This window comes from Camellia sinensis, chromosome 15 (assembly GCF_055761805.1).
Source record: "Camellia sinensis isolate YWXY chromosome 15, ASM5576180v1, whole genome shotgun sequence".
NCBI lineage: Eukaryota > Viridiplantae > Streptophyta > Magnoliopsida > Ericales > Theaceae > Camellia > Camellia sinensis.
The window spans coordinates 16489123-16509684 of NC_138975.1; the positions used below are offsets into that span (position 1 = coordinate 16489123).

Genomic DNA, 20562 nt, shown 5'->3' on the forward strand with positions numbered 1-20562 from the left:
CTTTACAATGTGGAAGAAATTCCTCATACGGTACAAGAAGTTTTATCATCACCTGATGCTATTTTCTGGAGAGAGGCTGTAAATGATGAGATAGACTTACTACTTTCAAATAAAACATGGAAGTTAGTGGATTTACCTCCAGGTTGTAAAACTATTGGGTGTAAATGGGTCCTTCGTAAAAAACTTAAACCGGATGGAACTATAGATAAATATAAAGCGAGGCTTGTCGCTAAAGGTTTTAAGCAACAAGTTGATCTTGATTTCTTTGATACTTTTTTTCCGGTTACTAGAGTAACATCCATTAGACTGTTGATTGCAGTGGCTGCAATTCATGATTTAAAAATTCATCAAATGGATGTAAAAATAGCATTTTTAAATGGAGATCTAGATGAGGAGATTTACATGGACCAACCTGAAGGCTTTGTGGAGCCTGGCCAAGAAAGCAAAGTGTGTAAGCTAACTAAATCCCTTTATGGTTTAAAACAAGCTCCTAAACAGTAGCATGAGAAATTTGATTCCTGCATGCTTGAGAATGGCTATAAGACTAATGAATGTGATAAGTGCATATATTATAAAACTTGTGAGAATGCACATGTGATTATTAGCCTATATGTGGATGATCTACTTATCTTTGGCTCTAATTTGCATATTATAAATGAGACTAAAAATATGCTTAATAGCCACGTTGATATGAAAGATCTTGGTGAAGCCAATTTTATTTTGGGAATTAAAATTACCAAGACTAAGGATGGCATTTTTCTTGATCAGTCGCATTATGTTGAGAAAATTTTAAAGAAATATAACTTTCTAGACTGTAAACATGTTGCTACTCCTTTTGATCCAAGCATACACTTATCTGTTGTAACAAATGAAAAAGAAGTGATTAATCATAAGGAATATGCTAGCATGATTGGTAGTTTGAGATATGCTACTGACTGTACTAGACCTGACATTGCATATATTGTTGGAGTACTTATCAGGTTTACTAGCAAACCAAGTCGAGATCATTGGCTAGCCATGGGAAGAATTATGAGATATTTATTTGGAACAAAAAATTATGGTTTGTTTTATAACAAGTATCCTGTGGTACTTGAGGGATATAGTGATGCCGATTGGAACACTTTGTCAGGTGATTCTCTCTCTACCTCGGGTTTTATTTTTACCTTGGGTGGTGGTGCTATATGTTGGAAGTCTAAAAAACAGACGATAATTGCTAATTCTACAATAGAAGCTGAGCTTATAGCGTTAGCTTCAGCATGTGAGGAAGCGAATTGGTTGAGAGATTTGTTACATGAAATTCCTTTTTGGGAAAAACCAATTATTCCTGTGTTAATTCGTTGTGATAGCACTACAGCTATTGGTAGAGTGAACAATCTTTTTTATAATGGTAAATCTAGACCTATTCGAAGGAAACACAATAATGTGAGATCATATTTGAGTAATGGCATCATAACTGTGAATTATGTAAGATCTTGTGATAATCTTGCGATAATCTTGCGGATCCGTTAACCAAGGCCTTGGCGAGAGATAGGGTCTGGAATATATCGAGGGGGATGGGTTTGAAGCCTATAAAATCAAAAACCATGTATGAGGATACCCAACCTAGGGACCAGAGATCCTGTAACTAGGTTCAATGGGAAGAACGAATCATATGGTGGTTGTAAAAATGCACTCTTTAATATTTTGTTATCCATCCCTATGATGTAAGTGCATTTGTCCTGTAATGTTGGAGGGTTGAGTTTTTATACTCTTAATGAAATTCTGTAGCTCTTGTTGAGTGGGGTGTGTAAATTACAAGAACGTCCTTGACAGATTTCACCTATGTGAGCATGAAAGTGGGGCCGCTTTCTATGAGAACAAGGCTTATTCTCAAATATGCTCATGAAAACTGGGATTAGCACAAGGCCGTAATGTGCTGGCTATTAAAGCTCATGTCAACACCTAGATTATTATGTGTGAGCAGTAATACTTTATTTCCCCTAAGCAGTCATAGTTCAAGTCTGAGACCACTACTGACTCTGGAGTAGAGGTTGTTGTTTCACTAATGAAGGTTAAATACAGAGCACACCTTCATGATGCATACTAGTCTATCTTTGTTTAGTAATCTCTTTTATCCTTGTTGATATTAAAATGAGTGGGGGATTGTTGGACCATTTTAATATCTTATATTTATTTATCGGTTTATCTTTTTCATAAATGGAGTTTTATTACTTTGGTAATCTCTTGGTCATAAATGGAGGTTAAATAGAATTCATGAACTTGGTTAATGGTCATTATTTTGGTGTAACCATTTTCTTGTTTAATGGTCATTATTTTTGGTGTAACTGTAAGGTCCTTATAGCCTATATATAGTCTACTCTTTTCTATCTATACAGATCAACTATTTTCTATACAAAAGAGATTACTAGCAAAGAAGGTATTTTTTTGGTGGAGCTTTGGGTTCACCATCTTGTGCAGAGTTGGCCTGAACCATACGACAAGTGGTCGGGCTGTTGTATCCTGGAGGGGACAAGTCATAGTGTTGTGACTGCTGCATCGGTATTTGGATTCTTCCTACCGCAGTGGGCTTGATCTCCTTAAAGAAAACAAGATATCCGTGCCTCAGCCTAATCTATTTGTATCTCATTTTCTTTGCATCATTTATCAATAATATAGTTTAGTTTCTGGTATTTTCTCCAACAGTTTTTAATAAATTTAATGTAATATTTAATTATATCCAATTAATCCAAATTTTTATATATAAAAAAAATGTTTTATATATTGATCAAATATATATCATATTTATATATGTTGTATTTATGTTATATTTGTATAATATAATATAATAGTAATTAGGTTATATAATTATGATTAGGTTGTAATACGCCTGTCATTAGCAAAAGGAAAAGAAAAAGGAAAAAAACAAAAAACAAAAAACAAAACAAAATCAAAACCAGAGTGCAGCAGCAGAGAAAGAGAGAAAGAGAGACGACGGGAGACAGAGGAGAGGGAAAAAAGGGATTAGAGTTTTACTTTGATGGCTTCATTAATTCTTCAAGTATTTCTTTAACTTTTGAAAAATAATTGTGAGTGCAAAATCCACTTCTCTTAATTTATGTTTATTTCTTTGTTTTTATTTATGTATTTGATGTTCGTTTGATATTATATTGGCATAAAGATGATGGATTGATTTCAATTATTTTGGTTAGTTGTATAAGCAAGGTTTAAGTTCTTTATATATATTTATTTTATAGTTGTAATCACACTCATAGATATATAAAATTAAAATAAATGAGGAACCCATAAATAAATTCCAAATACTCCACCATGACGCCAAGAATTGTTGTTTTATTTGAGTGCTGGTGAGAAAAAGTGTATAAAAAAACGGAGGATTATGAGATTGATTTGAATTCCTTAGGCTCGGCATTGATATGTTTGTTCTCATGAGTAGATGAAAAGTTCTGTATATATATATATATATTATTGTCTCATCCTCAGGAGTAGACGAGTGCTTTGATTTACCTGTTTAAGTATATGCTAACCATCCGAAAAGTGTGGGTCAAACTCGGGATGATATCCCCTTGCAAGTTTGGCTTCGGAGCAGTGTTAGGTATATGGGAGGCATATGAGATATATGTGTCGGCCGAAAGTGAAGGGCCGAAGTAGTGGAGTTAAGGCACATGGGCTAGCATCCTTCAAGGCCGAGATATTCTACACAAAAGGGTAAGATGGCAAGTAAATAGTGGTGTGTCTACTCATTTTTGGGATGACAGTGGATCCTGTCTCTTCCTGGGTTTAAACTGCTCACTCCAAAGCCGGTGGACAGCCGAGTTAACAAGGTCAAAGATGGAATAACATGCTCAAGTAAGACTTGGAAAAAGGTCTCACTTAGGCAGTGGGTTTCAGAGGTAGAAGTCCAAGCAATCTGTTCTATTCCAATAGCTTTGAATGATAAGGAAGACTCTTGTGTGGCACTTCAAATCCAATGGTGAATACTCGGTGAAATCTGGGCATCACATCGCTTTGACGAATATAACTGACCACCTCTCCCTTAGACCTTCAACTTCTTTTCAACCTCCAAGTAATTTCTGGAAAAGGATTTGGTCCCTCAAAGTTCCACTGAAGATTTGACATTTCTGGTGGAGGGTGTGTACCAATACTTTGGCCACCAAAGAAAATCTGTTTAGGAGGAAATGTGCACATTTACCTCTGTGTCCTCTTTGCTGGAAGGTGCCAAAGTCTGTTAAACATTTGATGTTTCATTGTGAATGGGTTAGAGCGGTGTGGTACGGTAGTGAGCTTTGCTACAGAGTGGATTGGGCTTCTATAACCTCAGCCTTGGAATGGTCTTGTGACATGATGGAATGTTTTCAGAACGTTGATGAGCAGAAAGTTTTCTTTTGTATGGTTGCCTGGACAGGTTGGTATAACTGGAAGGACCAAAACAATTTTGTTTTCAATCACATTCCGATTGAGCCCTCCTCAACTTTGCATCGAGCTCGAGTGGCGAAGGCAGACTTCGATGGTGCTAATGTTCCCTCTGCAGCAGTGCAAACTCAACGTTTGGTTAGGGAAGACCAAAGGAGAAGCCAGTGGCTTTCCCCAAGTCCTGGGCATTACAAAATCAATTTTGATGTTGCAACCAAAAAGGGGACTGCAAAGGCAACTGTTGCTGCCATCCTTCAGGACTCAGGTGGCCGGATCTTGGATGGCCTAGTAAAATAGTGGAGCATCTCATCATTTTTCAAGGAGAAGCCTTAGCTTGTCAGTGCACTTGCTAACTCGCCTAAGCTTGAAATCTGTCAGAAGTGGAAATTGAGGGAGATAACAAAGAAGTCATCCATCTGTGTGTCTCTGAAAAAGGTTCCTTATTGGGAGTGTGGGGCTGTGTTTGATGATATCAAGAGATTGGCTAATCAAGGGAATTTCTCCTTCAACTGGAGTCCAAGAACAGCAAATACAGCAGCACATTGGGTAGCCTAAGAATTTCCGCGTGGTCGGCTTTCACTAAATTGGGTTTCCCAACCTCCACCTGCTCTTGCTCTGTTGCTAGCTTTAGCCTAGTTATTTTCTTTGTTAGGTTCTGTTTGCCTCTTGTCTTATTTCTCTTGTTCAAAAAAAAAAAAAAGTACGAAGAATTAAATATGAGTTTATTGGTATAATTTAATTGTATTGATTTGTACATCTCGACAAATAGTAAACGACCTTGATAAATTACAAACCTTAGGCAGATGCATGTATACGTAATTCTAGACAACTTTTGTACTTTAACTTCTTACTAAAAAGATCAATTAGAACTTATAATCGAATGGTCTTGATTATAATAGTTTTTATTCATTTTAGTAATGCAAACTTTAGATGCTATTTTAACCCACGAAACAAGTTCATTTTCATTGATTTTGTGTCAACTGGAGTACAACATTATTTTGAACACTTTTTGTGTTTTGAACTTTTCTGAAAACAATCATCTTTGGGCAGTTTCTTTTCGTTTTCAGCTTCATATTTTTCGGTTGAATTTCGTTTAGGTTCTTCTATCAAGTTTTTCTCTCAACTTGTTCAGTTTCTACTAAATTCGTTCAAGTTTTCTTTTAGAAAATTTGATTCTATACAACTTTTGTTCTTTGAATTTTGGTCAATTCAAATGATTTAAGCATGAAACGATGCATTTTTATACTTATTCAGTAATTTATTTATGATTAAATTATACTAACTCTATTTTTTACAAAATGGTGGATATTACTAACTTTTTATGCTAGACCGATCCACCATTTTATTATTATTTTTTTTTGTATACTCAATTTATATTTTGTTGTGTATAGAGCAAGAAACTAAATGCCACCGTATCTCAAGAAACTACACATTCGTCTCGGTGTAGGTGGAATTACTTGTCATATCCAGTAACAATAATCAAATATACTTTTGTTTGTGTCTAGTGGACACGTGAGTGTCGAATCTTGTACTCATATCAGTATACTTGTATACTAACCCGTTTTGTCTCTTGATATCTCGGGTGCATTCTGTTTGAGTGCAACCGAGCTTCCTTTGCAAGATTAATTGGGACTACGGTGGTGACGGAAAATAACCACGATTGCAGCACATGTCTTTCGGACTTCTTTTTTGTTTTGTGGAGTTTAGGGTCAATATTAGTTTATTTATTTATTTTATGACTTTAGTATTTTGATAATTTAGCATTGTGGGTTATTTTCTAACATTACATTATTTAAGTTGTTTTGACTATTTGTTGTTACTTTAATATTGGAGGTATTGGATAGTCATGAATTTATGATGGATCGTTTGGTTGACGTTTTGTTAATTTTTTTTTTTATCCATTGTATTTTTTTTTTAACATTGAAATTTAGTTAAACCAGATTAGGACGAAAACATTTAGATTTTTGTTTCACCCTTAGGATTTGAATGATGGAATATTGATCGGGATTTAGTTCTAATTTAATATTTAATTGTCTAAATTTTGGGGTGTGACACAAACCAAATTTGATAATGCAAAATTTGTAGAGCAGATCGAGATAGAGACAGAGGCGGAAGTCCAACAATTCTGAAATTGGTGAAGCAAATTTGATTTTGACGGGACAAAGAGGTGTGAGCCAAACAATGAAGCAAGGGTTTATCATTCTTTATCTTTCATGCCATCCTTATCTACCATCTACACCACAAATTTGCTATGTTTTCATCTTCAACAATTAGAGTTCATTAAGTATTCTTTCTTTCTTTCTCACTCTTAAAACACACACGATACCTCTATCTTTGTTACTTATTTATGATCTTCGTGTTTTAGACATAAAACTTGATACAATCTGGAAAATCTAATCTTTTAACTCATCAATTTATTAATTTTCATCTTTTAATATAAAAGTTTAGTTGTGATTTTATAATGTCTTGCAAGTGCTTGTTTAAATGTTTCAATGGGATTTTGTATTATTTTGCTCTATTTTTTTAATTTTTTTTTTATTTTTACCCTTTTCTGTTTGTAAGGATGAATAATATGACAAATTTTTTTGTTTTTGTTCTTCCGAAAACACTTTTCAAAAAATTTCACTTTCTTGTTTTTCGTTTTTTTTACTAATTTTTTTAATATTTTAAGCAATATTTTTAATTTTCAGACGCACATAACATAAATACACATAAAAAGTATAATTTTTGTAAAAAAAAAATTAAAAATTCACTAAATACCAAAAATACAAAAAAAAAAATACAAGAATTCAATATATTTTTTCTATTTTTATGTATTTATTAATTTTTTAAACTATTTTTTCACAAATTTTTACTTTTTAGATACATCTAAGTAAGGTGCATCTAAAAAAGTAAAAAAAAAATGATTAAAATTTAAAAAATATTCACTAAAACCAAAAAACCACAAAAAATAAAAAACTCAAATTTCAAAAAACTTAATCCAAAAAACTCAAACCAAACACACACAATACTAATCTATTTTCACACCATCACTTCAAGAAAGATTCTAAAGCCCCATATGTAGCAATCCCGATTTCGACCATTGTTTCATGTTTTGCCACTTTACTGAGTATATCGGGGATCGAACTATCCGATCAGCTCGCGGGGGTCCAGGGGGCAACACCCCGAAGCCAAAATGCAAAATGCATTCGAAGTTGCTTGAGCCGCACGTGCGGAAAATAGGAGAGGGCTTGTTTGGCTATTGCAATAAATGTAGGTGCGGGAGTGCAAGTGCGGAAGAAGCGCCGCACGTGCGATGGTAGGTGAGTATGAAATTATGGTATTTTCTTCTCTTTAGGCTGAGTGTATCTCACTCTTGTTAGGTCTCTCTCTCTCTAAAAACCCTTTCCTCTCCCTTCTCTCTATATTTTCCTACGCCAAATTGGCTCAAAATCTTGATTTCTCAAGATCTATTAGAGTTCTGCCATAGGTTCTTAATCAAAGTTGGTTAACTTCTCGAGGGTTTCGTTGTGTGCGGTGAAGATCGAGTTTCGACACCGTTGATTTTGGGGGTTTCATCTCATTTTTTCTTCAAAACTTGAGGTAGGGATTTTCTTAGAGTTATATATATATTTTTGCAAGATCTATATGATTTTCGAAATCATCTTTCGATAGTTTTGAAAATTGATTGTTGATTCAAGAAGTTGAGCGATTTTGAAAGTGGGTTTGTCTCTTGTTCTTTTAAAATGATCTTATGGGTTTTGATCTTCGTTGATTGAAGAAAATATGATTTCGAAAAATTTTCTTTTAAAAGATTTGAGTTGTATAGTATTGGTGAGAAAACCTAGAATTTGTGGACTTTTTTTAAAGAGACAGAAAATCCATGAATGATATTGTTATATTTATTTTGTGTGTCAAAATAAATGGATGTTTAGAAAATTTCTTATTTATATTTATATAAATGATGAATTTCGGGGAATATGAGAATTGTTGTTCATTTTGGAAATTATTGTTCAAAATGTTGAAATAGTCTTGAAATGACTAATTGTTGAGGATACTTGAGAAGAGGGAATTGTGTTATTCCTTGGATGATGAATTGGAATAAAAGTATTTATATTCATCTTGTGTTATTGGCATATCAATTCATTTGATTATATTAAACTTTAAAAGTTGATTTGAAAACTTGCATTGAGAAAAGAATGTTGAGAAACAAGTTTTCATGGAATGATTTTGGGGTAAATACATTGGTAAGTCTTGATAGGTGGTGTAGATGATATTAAATAAGTCGGCCTGAGAGTCCGGGGTGAAAGATCGAAAACCCGCGCGAAAAGGTGTCGAGCCTTCCAGTTAATACCGGTTGAGAGGGTAATTTGTAAACAATTGGACCGAGCTAGGAAAAGTCTTCTTTGAAAGTTGGGCCGCGCAATGGGCCAAGATTAGGGCTGGTATAGCTCGGTCTTAGGCCAAGAAGACATCTCAAATTTCGAATTTGGGCCGAACTATGGGCTGAGGTGTTTGGGCTTCGCAAGTTGGACCTCGTCCTTGTTAGTTCGGTCGGAGACTGCTGCAGTTAACTCGGTCTAAACAGACAAAACCGAGGTAACATCAATGGCGAGGGTCGAACTGTGTATAGCTCGGTAGGGTGGCATTCGATAGATCGGCTTTCGATCACACAGTCCGAATGGTAGGGGACCGAGATAAGGCAATTCGGTCAGGAATGTATAACCGAGGTAAAGGGTTCAGCCATCTCACTTGGCTTGGAGTGATGAGACTCCTATGAGGACTCTGCTAAGGAGAGTAGAGTCCTACTGGGATTGTGCAAACCATCTCACTTGGTTGGTAGTGAGTAGGGTGTGTGATTCCTAGGAGGATTCTTATAAGGAGAGTTGGAATCCTACTAGGAATGGGCCAAGCCAAGTCTATAAAAGCTCATAGCAGGACCTATGGACAGGTACCACAATGACAATCCCAATTCTTACTCTAGAATACACAGAGCTTATTACCTATTGTCTAGTTACTGACTTAGGCATCGGAGGGATTTCCGGCACACACCCGCCGGCTAGCTCATGTTTGTGTTTTCAGGAAGTAAAGTGACGACGTTTGGAGGAGCGCAAACTTGATCAACAGGATCATATGAGAAGAATTATTTAGTGCTCGTACACCGGTAAAAATAACAAGTTGGTAGTACTTGTATAGTCTATTTGCAGACACCGACCTAGGGATTACCAAAGTCGTATTTACCGCTCTTGAAATGAATTGTTAAGTTTTGAAGAATTGAAATTGCATGACATCATTTAGCATAATGGTTTTCAAAGATGAAAATGTGATTTTCTTTCAAAAGGGCATAGCATAGCATGTGCATTTCATCTCTTGAGACCTGTATAAAATGTATATACTTTGTTAAGGATTTTCTACTGGGCTTTATGCTCACCCTACGGGATTTTTGCACAGGAAAAGATGTAGTAATGCTGCCTAACTAAAGGCGAGAAAATGTGTGTTGAGAGTACGAGACTCTTATTTTGCTATGATTCTGTGTGTAAGCCAAGGGCTGTATGTGTGTGAGTTTAAATAACCGTTTTGTGTAACCAGGCTCAAGCCTTGGAAACTTGTAAACCCTTGGGGGTATTTATTTGTTTATTTACTTGTTATTGGATTAATGTATTATTGCATGAAGAACTATTGTATCATGTAATGTAAGTTTGAAGATTATATTCGGCTTTCCTTGAAAAAGCTGTGATTGTTGTATTATCATTTGGGCTAGAAATTGGGGCGTTACACCATCTATGTTATTTATTTATTTATTTATTTATTTTTGCATTCGTAAACATGGTATTTCTAAAAGTTCCAATTAAGTGATTAAATCATGTGGCGTGCTTATCTACTAGAGAAATATATATCACTTTTAGTTGTAATCATTTTCACTTTGACACTTTGAACTGGTTTAGTTTTTAAATATTATTTATTAATTGTAAATATATAATTACTTAAATAGTTAAATCTTGATTTACAGCTGGGAGATATAATTGTTCTAAAAGTATCATTAGGCCAACAGAAACAGTTACAATCGGAGTACTTAAAAGCACAGACTCATCTAAAGAAGTAGAAGGGGAAAAACTAAGACCTGAGTATTGGGAGGTACATGTTCAAGTGCCAGTCAAACCTAATGAGAGCTTGATCTGATCATATGGACTTGTCAAAATAATTGGACAAGCTATTGGAGCTCACACTACAAAAAAAAAACACTTTTGGTGACTAAATTTTTAGTCGCCGAAAGTCGAAATTTTACTTTCCCCGACAAAATTTTTTAGTCGCCACATTTGTCGCGTATAGGTGGTCGGTGGAGGTATTGGCGACTAAAACTTTTTTAGTCGCCAAAATAAAAGTCTTTAGCGACCAAAATTTTAGTCGCCAATAGTGTTTTACACTTTTGAAAATCATACATTTACCGACTAATAATTTAGTCGCCAATACTCACTCAATCGCTGACTACACTGTTTAGTCGCCCAAATAAAGACTTTTGGTGACTAATAATTTTAGTCGCCAAAGGTGGCGTCGGAAAAAAAAAAAACCCACTTTTTTTTTGCTTTTCCTGAGTTTCGAACCCCAACCGTCCCACATTCCGAACCTTTTTGCAACACACTCCCTCCACTATGCAATTATAACATCACATGAATATATATGCAATATATATTATTTATATAGTATATTAACCGATATTAATACAAAATAATATATATAAATATAATTTTTTTAATTCAATATAATTTATGTATAAATTAAATTTTTAGTCGCCAATTCTATCATTTTTGGCTACTAATTATTATTTAGTCGCTAAAAAATTAAGTTCCGCCTAGAAATAAGAGGTTTTGGCGACTAAACCTGTTTTTAGTCGCCAAAAATGTCCCCTTTTGGCTACTAAACTGAATTTTAGTCGGCAATGAACTGTTTTTAGCTACTAATTTTTTTTTTGTAGCCAAAAAGCTTCACTTTCAGCGACTAAACTGTATTTAGTCGCCAAAACCATCACTTTTGGCTACTAAATCATTTTTAGTCGCCAAAAACCGTGACTTTTGGCTGCTAAATCATTTTTAGTCGCTAAAACCCCTACATTCGGCGACTAAACTGTCTTTTAGTCGCTAATACCCTCATATTTGGCGACTAAACTCTTTTAGTCGGCAAAAGTTATCAATTTTGGCGACTAATTCCATTTTAGTCGCCAATTGTACTACTTTCAGTGACGAAAAATGTAATTTTAGTCGCCAAAAGTGCTTTTTGTTGTAGTGTCATGTTGCTTGGCCTACTCCATTTATGGTATATTTTTTCGTAAATACTAATTTCATTAACAAATTTATATTAATTTAATATAGTTTCAATTACATTTATATGTTTATCTTTTGGATACAGATATCGCAAGTTATGGATGCTAGCCGAGAATATTTATACAAGTGAGGTTGAGAATTTGGGAACTAAATTTGTTTTGATAATTTGTCTCTCTGGAAGATAGATATCACTATGGCTTTTCAGAACTTATAGTTGGAATAATTTTCTTTTAAATTTTTTTTGCTTTAACTTTATTAGTGTGGTAGAATATTTTTATAATTTTGTTTATGATTTGTATTGCGATATTAATAAATTCATATTTTAGATAAAAAAAAATGTCAGTGGTTTGAATTTTTTTTTTGTTTTGGATGTAATGATTCTGTGATGGTAATATTTGTTTATTATTATGAAAATATTATAGGATTAATGGATTTCAAATTAATATATGATGTGGCAATTAATATTCAATTTTACAAGTATTTACATATGTTTAGTTGTGATTTTTAGAAGTGTCAATGAAAAGAACATATAAATAGCATTTCGTAGTAGTAGTAGTGGCTTTGCAAAATGTCACTAGAATAAGCTTCAATGACACTTATATCTATTTAATGGCACAAATGAATTGAATTTAATAACATTTATGAAATTGTTAAAAATATCAATTGTGACATAACAAGCGCCATTAAAAATCTATATAGTGACATTTTTTAGATTGTAAGTCTTTTTCAATAGTATTTGATAGCGTCACGAATAGTGTCTACCATGACATTAAAGTGTCATTGAAAGTCTTTAACCTTGATGGTGTAATGACACTTACAAGTGTCACTGAAGTATTATTAAATCTTTTTTTAATTACGCTTGATAGTATCACAAATAGTGTCTATCATGACATCAAAGTGTCATTAAAAGTCTTCAATCATGATGGTATATAGTGACACTTACAAGTGTCACTAGTATCTACCGTAATACAAATACAAATGACACTTGACTAAAATATCACAAAATTAAAAAATATTATTAAAAAAATAATTTTATAAAATTTTCAAATATCACTAAATTAAGAAAATATTATAGGCAAACTAACTTTTAAATAACTCCATCACTAATTTTACACCAACAATTTCAAGTCCAAGATAAATTCACCTCCACCAAACACCCTTTATATCTACTCTCTGTTTGAAAAAACACATAAACTAAAATCCTCTCAGTTTTATCCAACTCCGCCGCCGCTAAATGTCAGTCCAAGACCCCCCACCACCGTCCCCATCTCCACCACCGCCGTCAAACGCCGGCGAAACCGAGGACGAAACGTGGGTATGGACCCAAATCAAAGCCGAAGCCCGGCGTGACGCCGAATCCGAACCAGCACTCGCAAGCTACCTCTACTCAACAATCGCCTCTCACTCCTCTCTCTCCCGATCTCTCTCCTTCCACCTCGGCAACAAGCTCTGCTCCTCCACGCTCCTCTCCACCCTCCTCTACGACCTCTTCCTCAACACCTTCTCCTCCGATTCCTCCCTCCGCTCCGCCACCGTCGCCGACCTCCGCGCCGCCCGGATCCGCGACCCGGCCTGCCTCTCCTTCTCCCACTGCCTCCTCAACTACAAAGGCTTCCTCGCTCTCCAAGCCCACCGGGTCGCCCACAAGCTATGGATCCAGAACCGAAAACCCATTTCCCTCGCTCTCCATTCCCGGGTCTCCGATGTCTTCTCCGTCGATATTCACCCGGCGGCGAGGATCGGGAAGGGGGTTTTGTTGGATCATGCGACGGGGGTGGTGATCGGAGAGACGGCGGTGGTGGGGAACAATGTGTCGATTCTTCACCATGTGACATTAGGGGGGACTGGGAAGGTGGGTGGGGACAGACATCCGAAGATTGGAGACGGGGTTTTGATTGGGGCTGGAGCGACGATTTTGGGGAACGTGAAGATTGGGGAGGGGGTAAAGATAGGGGCGGGGTCGGTGGTGTTGATAGATGTGCCGCCGTGGACGACGGCGGTGGGGAATCCGGCGAGGTTGGTGGGTGGGAAGGAACAGCCGAAGGTTCATGATGATGTGCCTGGGGAGTCTATGGATCATACTTCGTTTATGTCTCACTGGTCTGATTATGTTATTTGATGGTGGTGGTGGTGAATCGCGGATTTGGATTTTCGTTTCGGAAAATGTTAGAAATTTTAAAAGTTTTATTAAATTTTATGTAAAATATTTAATAAAAAATTTAATAAAACTTTTAACATTTCTTACATTATTCTTTGGTTTTGGGGGAGTGTGGACGTTGAGTTTGATACTTGAGCCTATTCTGGAATTGGCTTTATTTATTTATGCATTTATTTTTTTAAGTTTATTAACTTATCATGAAATACCGTAATATAAAAAACATAAGAGAAATAATATAATCTAAATAAATTAATAAATTAGCTTTTGTTTTTTTGCCCTTTTAAAAGAGGCCTTACGTGGAATGCATATGTTATTTTATTATGAACTTGTTTAGGGTGAATTAAAATGGCATTTTTTATTTTATTATTTTTTTAATCTATTTTCGTACTATTTTTCGTTTATGTATGGTTGTGGAAGGTTCGAATTATTTTTATTTTTCTTTTCATGGTTGTGAAATGTAATTTTTATTTTTTATATAACAAATATACCACAGTTTGATTAAAATATGATTTGTCTAATTTTGTTTTAAAAATTACATTTTACCCTTTGAAGTTTTTAATTTTATAACAAATTATCACTTTTATTAACATATTATTAAATTAATTAATAATTTTAATATCAGAAATTTATTTCAATTAAATGAAAATTTTCAAATTACAAGAGTAATGTATTTTCAATGAATTTCAAATGGTGAATTTTTAATTTACCTTTCTTTCCAATATTATTGTTTTCTAGTTTCATTGACTCTTTTGATATTATTGTTGGGAGTCTGGATTCTTTCAAGTTGATTTTCTTAACTTAAGAAAACGCTTGGATTTAATAGGTTTATTTTGGGGACAAATCTCTCATTCATCTTTAGTACTCTTTGAGTAATATATTCATGCAAATATTTATTGCAAAAAATTAGGATGATTTCAGTAGTTATGTATTTGAATAATATTGTATTATAAAAAATGAATGTCTACGCTTGCAAAAAAAACTTAAGATAATCGTATATTAATAGTTATATGTTTAAATATATTTGTATAACAAAAAACAATAGTTATGGGTATAATTTTAAAATAGCTTTGATTTAAATATATAGTTACCGATATCAATCTCCAATCTCTATTTTTAAACATGATTAGTTTGTATTTCTGTTAAAGTAATTGTTTATAAGTAAGTTAGACTATTATTTGATACGATTAATTTAGTAAAACTTGTTAATAGAGTATTTTAACATGAATAACACAAACACATTTTGACACGAAACCACAGCACAAACAAACACAAACATGATCCTAATTTCTTTTTGGTTTTTCAAACTTTGTTTTTTATCGTTTCCAAAAGTATTAGTTATGTTTCCTGACATGATTTATAAAAATTATCATTTTTCTTTGAAGTTTAAATTTAAATTTATGAGATTTTAAGACTTCGTTTGGGAAGAAAGATTAGGTTGGATTTGGATTATTTTAGTCACAAAAAGACAAATAAATTTTTTAGCTCAATAAGACAAAACATCACATCCAATCCATAATCATTATATTTTTTTTCTCACAAAAAGTCAAAAAAGTCAAAAATTCCTTCATAAACCAAGCTTTTTGACTCCAGATTAAAATAGCCAAAAAGTCAAAAAAGTCAACCTACTTCCCAAACGAACCCTAAGATTTTCATAGGACTCACTACTAACTCTATTTTCAAAAATATAGACGATAAATATATTTTTAAAAATAAATCATTTAAGTTTTTTAAAACAAACTTGATAAAATAAAAATTATTATTATTAGATCAATTTTTTTTTTATTTTCATCTTTTTGATCATCAAAGAAAAATTTCATTAATAGCATGAAATTAAAAGTACAAGAAAATGACATACATCGAGAGAGATTCAGAAAGTACAAATTACTCCTACTATTACTACTCACATCCATACAACCAACCCTTTGACTTCAAGATTTATTTATTTTTTTTAACAAAATAAAAGATAGACAAAAAAAAATAAAAATAAAAAGGTAAGAAGGACTTAACTAAAAAATAAAATACATGAATTCCCCACAAAACCTAAAACAAAAATAGTCATGCTGCTCCTACATTCCTTTTTTCAACAAACCAAAATCTTCTTTTCAACACCCATGTTGCTGCACTCTTCTTTTCAACAAACCACACTCTACTTTTCAACCCAAATCACTATTCTTTTCACCAACCCATACTCTTTTATTCTACCAAAAGCTATAACACTTGTCTTTTCAATAACCCACACAAACCAAAGACAAGACCCCCACGCCTGAAATACATTGATCTGTGGTATCAAAAATCGTAACGCACGTGTAAGGAACACTGCCACCATGAAGTTTCGTTGAACAAATTGAGAACCACCATCATACGTCTCATGGCCAAAAAAACCATGGCCAAAAAACTCCCTTGGCCAAGTACTATGGCCGAAACACACCCAAGGACTCCCACGCCTACCTCTCTGCTGACCACGCCTACCATGATCGATAAACATCCATGACCGAAGCTACCTTGGCCCCAGCCACACCTCTAAAGACGATCAAAACCCACCGTCACAACCGAACAAGACCCACTACCATCTCCACTTCCATAGTCGGAACACATCTTATTTTTTGATCCAAACAGTGAACACACCCATTACAGAAGCTCCTATGATAACGATCCAAACACCAAACAACCGCTGAGACACCTCCATACATCTGGATGAAGTTCATCCCTCAAACTCCCACTCAAAGAGAAGCGCTCGAATGAAATCCTAGATAGATCTGGATTGACTTTGACACCCATGTTTCCCCCTGAACAAAGCGTCGATACTTCTCCATTAATCTGAACCAGAGTTCACCCCTCAAACTCCTACTAGCAAAGGAGCGCTCAAATAAAGATCCTAACCAAATCTAGACGTCCTCTACGCCGGTCCAACACCAACCTCATTTTCTATATTGACCCATGTTCCAAGCATCCCCTATTAAAAACAACACACCACTGCTACAACCCCAATGAATCATCCAAAGTGGGCACAGAAACACCAAAAAAATAAATATCAATAGCAATACACAAAGCACACTTAGGTGGGAAAATAATGGGGAAATCAAGTTTATTAAAAAGAAAAACCAATATACAAACACAGGAAAGAGCGACGCCAGCTGACCTCCATAGCCAAAGACAGCGGCCAACTGGCCAAAAGTGAGGCCTGTGGTGGAGGTTTTTAGAAAAAGTATAAATCTTTATATGTTGTAGTGAGGCCTAGTTGTGTAGTAAAATTCAATTTAATTTTTTTCATAAATAATATACATAGAATATTCTACAAAATGAATCATTTGAATCGAAATGAGACCCATAATATGATTCACAAATTCTCTCAGGTTCATATTTTGAATTTAGAGAAATCTAACCATTTTCAAAAGAAATGTTGAAAGAATGTTCTATGTGTTTTCTTGTCAAATTGAGTTCGAATTGAAGTAGAAACATCTTCTATACTATTATTAAGTGAGAGGGGTATTTATGACCCAACAAACGGCCGAGCTAGTTTGGGTTGGAATCAGGGCCCTTGCTCAGTCGGACAATTGACATACATTCAACCGAGGACCTATTCTGGTCAAGTTGGGACAACCTTGGCCACTAGCTCGGTGCTGTTTAATGGAATTTGTCTTCTAAGATTAGATTCGGCCCAGCAGTTGCTCGGTCATGACCGTGGAGATCGGTGAAATCCGCATTCGGGTCTGACCAACGATACTAGGCAAATAGCGCGGTCCCAATAGAAATGGGAAGCCAAGGCAGCGAGTATAGTCCGGTTTTAAGGTCAATACGACGAGGTGAAACCGCGGGAAGGAGATCCTCCTTTATGTAAGTGTTGGTACTGTTTGGCGGTTTCATCATTTAGTGCTTAGCTGTATTTGCGCTGACACATGGGAAAAAGTAAGAGGAAGGCATGTCCACTCGTCCAGGGAGGAATGGATGCAGAAGCGCATGCAGAAACTATATAAATGATGTCGCGCCTCCATACACAGGTCTGGAACATCTTATGGTCAGAGCTCACCTACCACTTTGTCTCCTCTCTTTTCTCTCTCTCTCTAAGTGTGCTAACTTGACCGTCGGTGGGATTTTCCGACAGCACACCGCCGGGTATGTGATAACCCTGTCCTGTGTTATGTTAATTAATCTTAATTATGATTATGATTATGTGCTTGATATGATTTTGAGTGCCATTTGTATGGTTATATGTGTTTTTGAATTTCTATTTGTTCACCGTAAGAAAATCTGCATGATTTTCTGCCATAAAAATTTCATTAAAGGTCGTAGGGACGACAGAAACTGAGATTGACTGTATTTTTGCGCTTAACATGATTCTTAGATCCTACAGTGAAATTTAAGTAAAAATTGATTCGGATCAAAATAATTAGATTGAATCAATTAAATTATGAGCAATTGGTTAATCTTAATTGAGATGGATTAGTTTAAGTTAATCACTTAGTATATATATGTGGTTAAACACTTAGGTTTCTTATTTTGACCTAAAAAATCTGAAGATACACTTTAGAGAGAGAGAGGGAGCCAAATTAGAGAGAAATGAAGCTCAACCTTGGGGATTTGCAAGTGAGGATTAGATCAAGAATTGGTTATAATTGGAAGAGTTGAGAGTTGAAGCTCCTAGGTGAGTAATTGAGCTCAAATTCATGAGTTTAAGTTTATAACTAGGTGACCCCAAGCATGATATGTGATTAAGAACAAGAATTGAGTTGGATGTAATGAAATTGGAGTTGTATATATACATGCATGTTTGCATTCACAATGATTATGTTCATTTGAGCATGAAACATGAAGAATTGAGTACCAAATCATGCATGCAAGCATAGTTTTGTTAAGCTCCATGATTATGAGCATCATTTGTACCATTTGAAATGGAATTAGAGTCAATGAGTTACATGCATGCATGATTCATGAGGGTATGTAACCTTATTGCATGAGTTTTGAAGAACTTGAAATGATTTGGAAAATTTTGGAGATGAACCATGATTTTGGGACAATTGATTTCAAATTATCTAAGTTTTTATGTTACATAATGTTTTTCTATGTTTTGGCATTGATTTGCAAACTTTAGAGCCTTTGGGGTTGTGTTTTGAAGCTTAAACAGCTTGTTGGAAAACCCAGAATTCGACCAGTCCGCTTGAGCGAGGAAAGTCTCGCTCGAGCGTGAAAATTTAGCTCCTAGAGTTTTGTAGAGATTTACACAGTGGCTCGAGCGGCAGATTTTACGCTCGAGCGGACCCTGTTTTACAAAACTCCTTACTCGAGCGTGAAATTCATGCAACCAGTACTTTTCAGAGTTTTGCAGTCCGCTCGAGTGGAGAGCTCTGTTTCAGAAGTTTTGAAAAGTTATTTTATGTTTTGTTTTTCGTTCTCTTTCACTTCTAAACACTCTTAGGCATACATTGAGCATTGTAAATGACCTAAAAAGAGAAGAAAGAGGCCTAAAAGAAGTAGATAAATTAAGAACGGATTGAATCGCTTGTGACCCAATATGTTATGTAATGTGTAGGGTCAAACGCAAGGGCAAATCCATCGGCAGAATACTGCGAGTAATATCTTAGTAAGAATGTGTTGAAGTATGCTACTTTCCAAATGCTTACTTTTGTATGAGTTCTACAGACTTGTTAATTTGAATCGAATATTCGTTATGCCAATGATTGAATAAGGCCGTTGGAATATGATTATGATTATGATATGCTTATGATCTCAAGTATGAAATGCGCATAACATGAATGATTGGGCCAAAGGCCGTTTAACACAGATGATAGGTCCAAAGGCCGTTTGACAGGAATGATTGGGCCAAAGGCCGTTTGACACGAATGATTGAGCCAAAGGCCGTTTAATATGAATGAATTACGCCTGAGGCCGTTTGACATGAATGAATTAGGCTCGAGGCCATGTGATAAGAGTGAATTGGGCCTGAGGCCAATTAACATGAATGAATCGGGCCCGAGGCCGTTTGATAAGAATGAATTGGGCCCGAGGCCGTTTGATATGTTTGGGCCTGAGGTCGTTTGATGTTTTAGATAGAAACATGAATGGGCCTAAGGCCTTTTGATATGTCTATTACGAATTTCATTCATGTAACTTCTTTATTTTGATATTATTCACTAGGCTTTCGCTCACTCTCATTTATATGCATGTAAGTGAGCAAAGAGATACCCAAACCCAGCCTCAGTAAAGAATGTGAGAGGAAGTCAATTTTGTGGAGTTAGCCCGAATGTCTCACGCACGAGACTTTATTTTTGTCTTTTTGTTTACTTCCTTTTTGCTATCTTGGTGAATACGTTGGATCACCTATGTACATAAACTTTTGTTTGGCTGACTACATGTTTGAAGTTCCAAGATGTACAAGATGTTAATTTTGTCTATATGTGTGAGTTATTATGGAATGCTTTTGGAATAATTCTGTTATGCCATATAAGCACAGCTCATTAGACGAAATTTTTAAGTCAGCTTCCGTTTTGGCCCCTTATTTCTCTTGAAACATGCTTAATCAGGATTGAGGCCATAGGTAATCTCTTGATTACTGGTTGGTTATGACCTTAATCCATAGGGGCGGGTTCGGGTCATGACAGGGTAGCTTACCATCATTGTGTTCTCAGGTCAATCAGAGGGAAGCGCAGCTTGCACACGAGGAGTACGGACAATGTCGGATATTTGGCTCCTGTACAATTGGCG

General features: G+C 35.2%; 1 protein-coding gene across 1 annotated transcript; it reads left to right on the forward strand.

Annotated features, from left to right (window-relative positions):
- Positions 1–12707: 12707 nt before the first annotated feature.
- Positions 12708–13954, forward strand: LOC114316481 (serine acetyltransferase 5). The gene has a single exon (XM_028263138.2). The coding sequence runs from the start codon at positions 12940–12942 to the stop codon at positions 13822–13824; it is 885 nt and encodes a 294-aa protein (XP_028118939.1). The 5' UTR covers positions 12708–12939; the 3' UTR covers positions 13825–13954.
- Positions 13955–20562: the final 6608 nt, after the last annotated feature.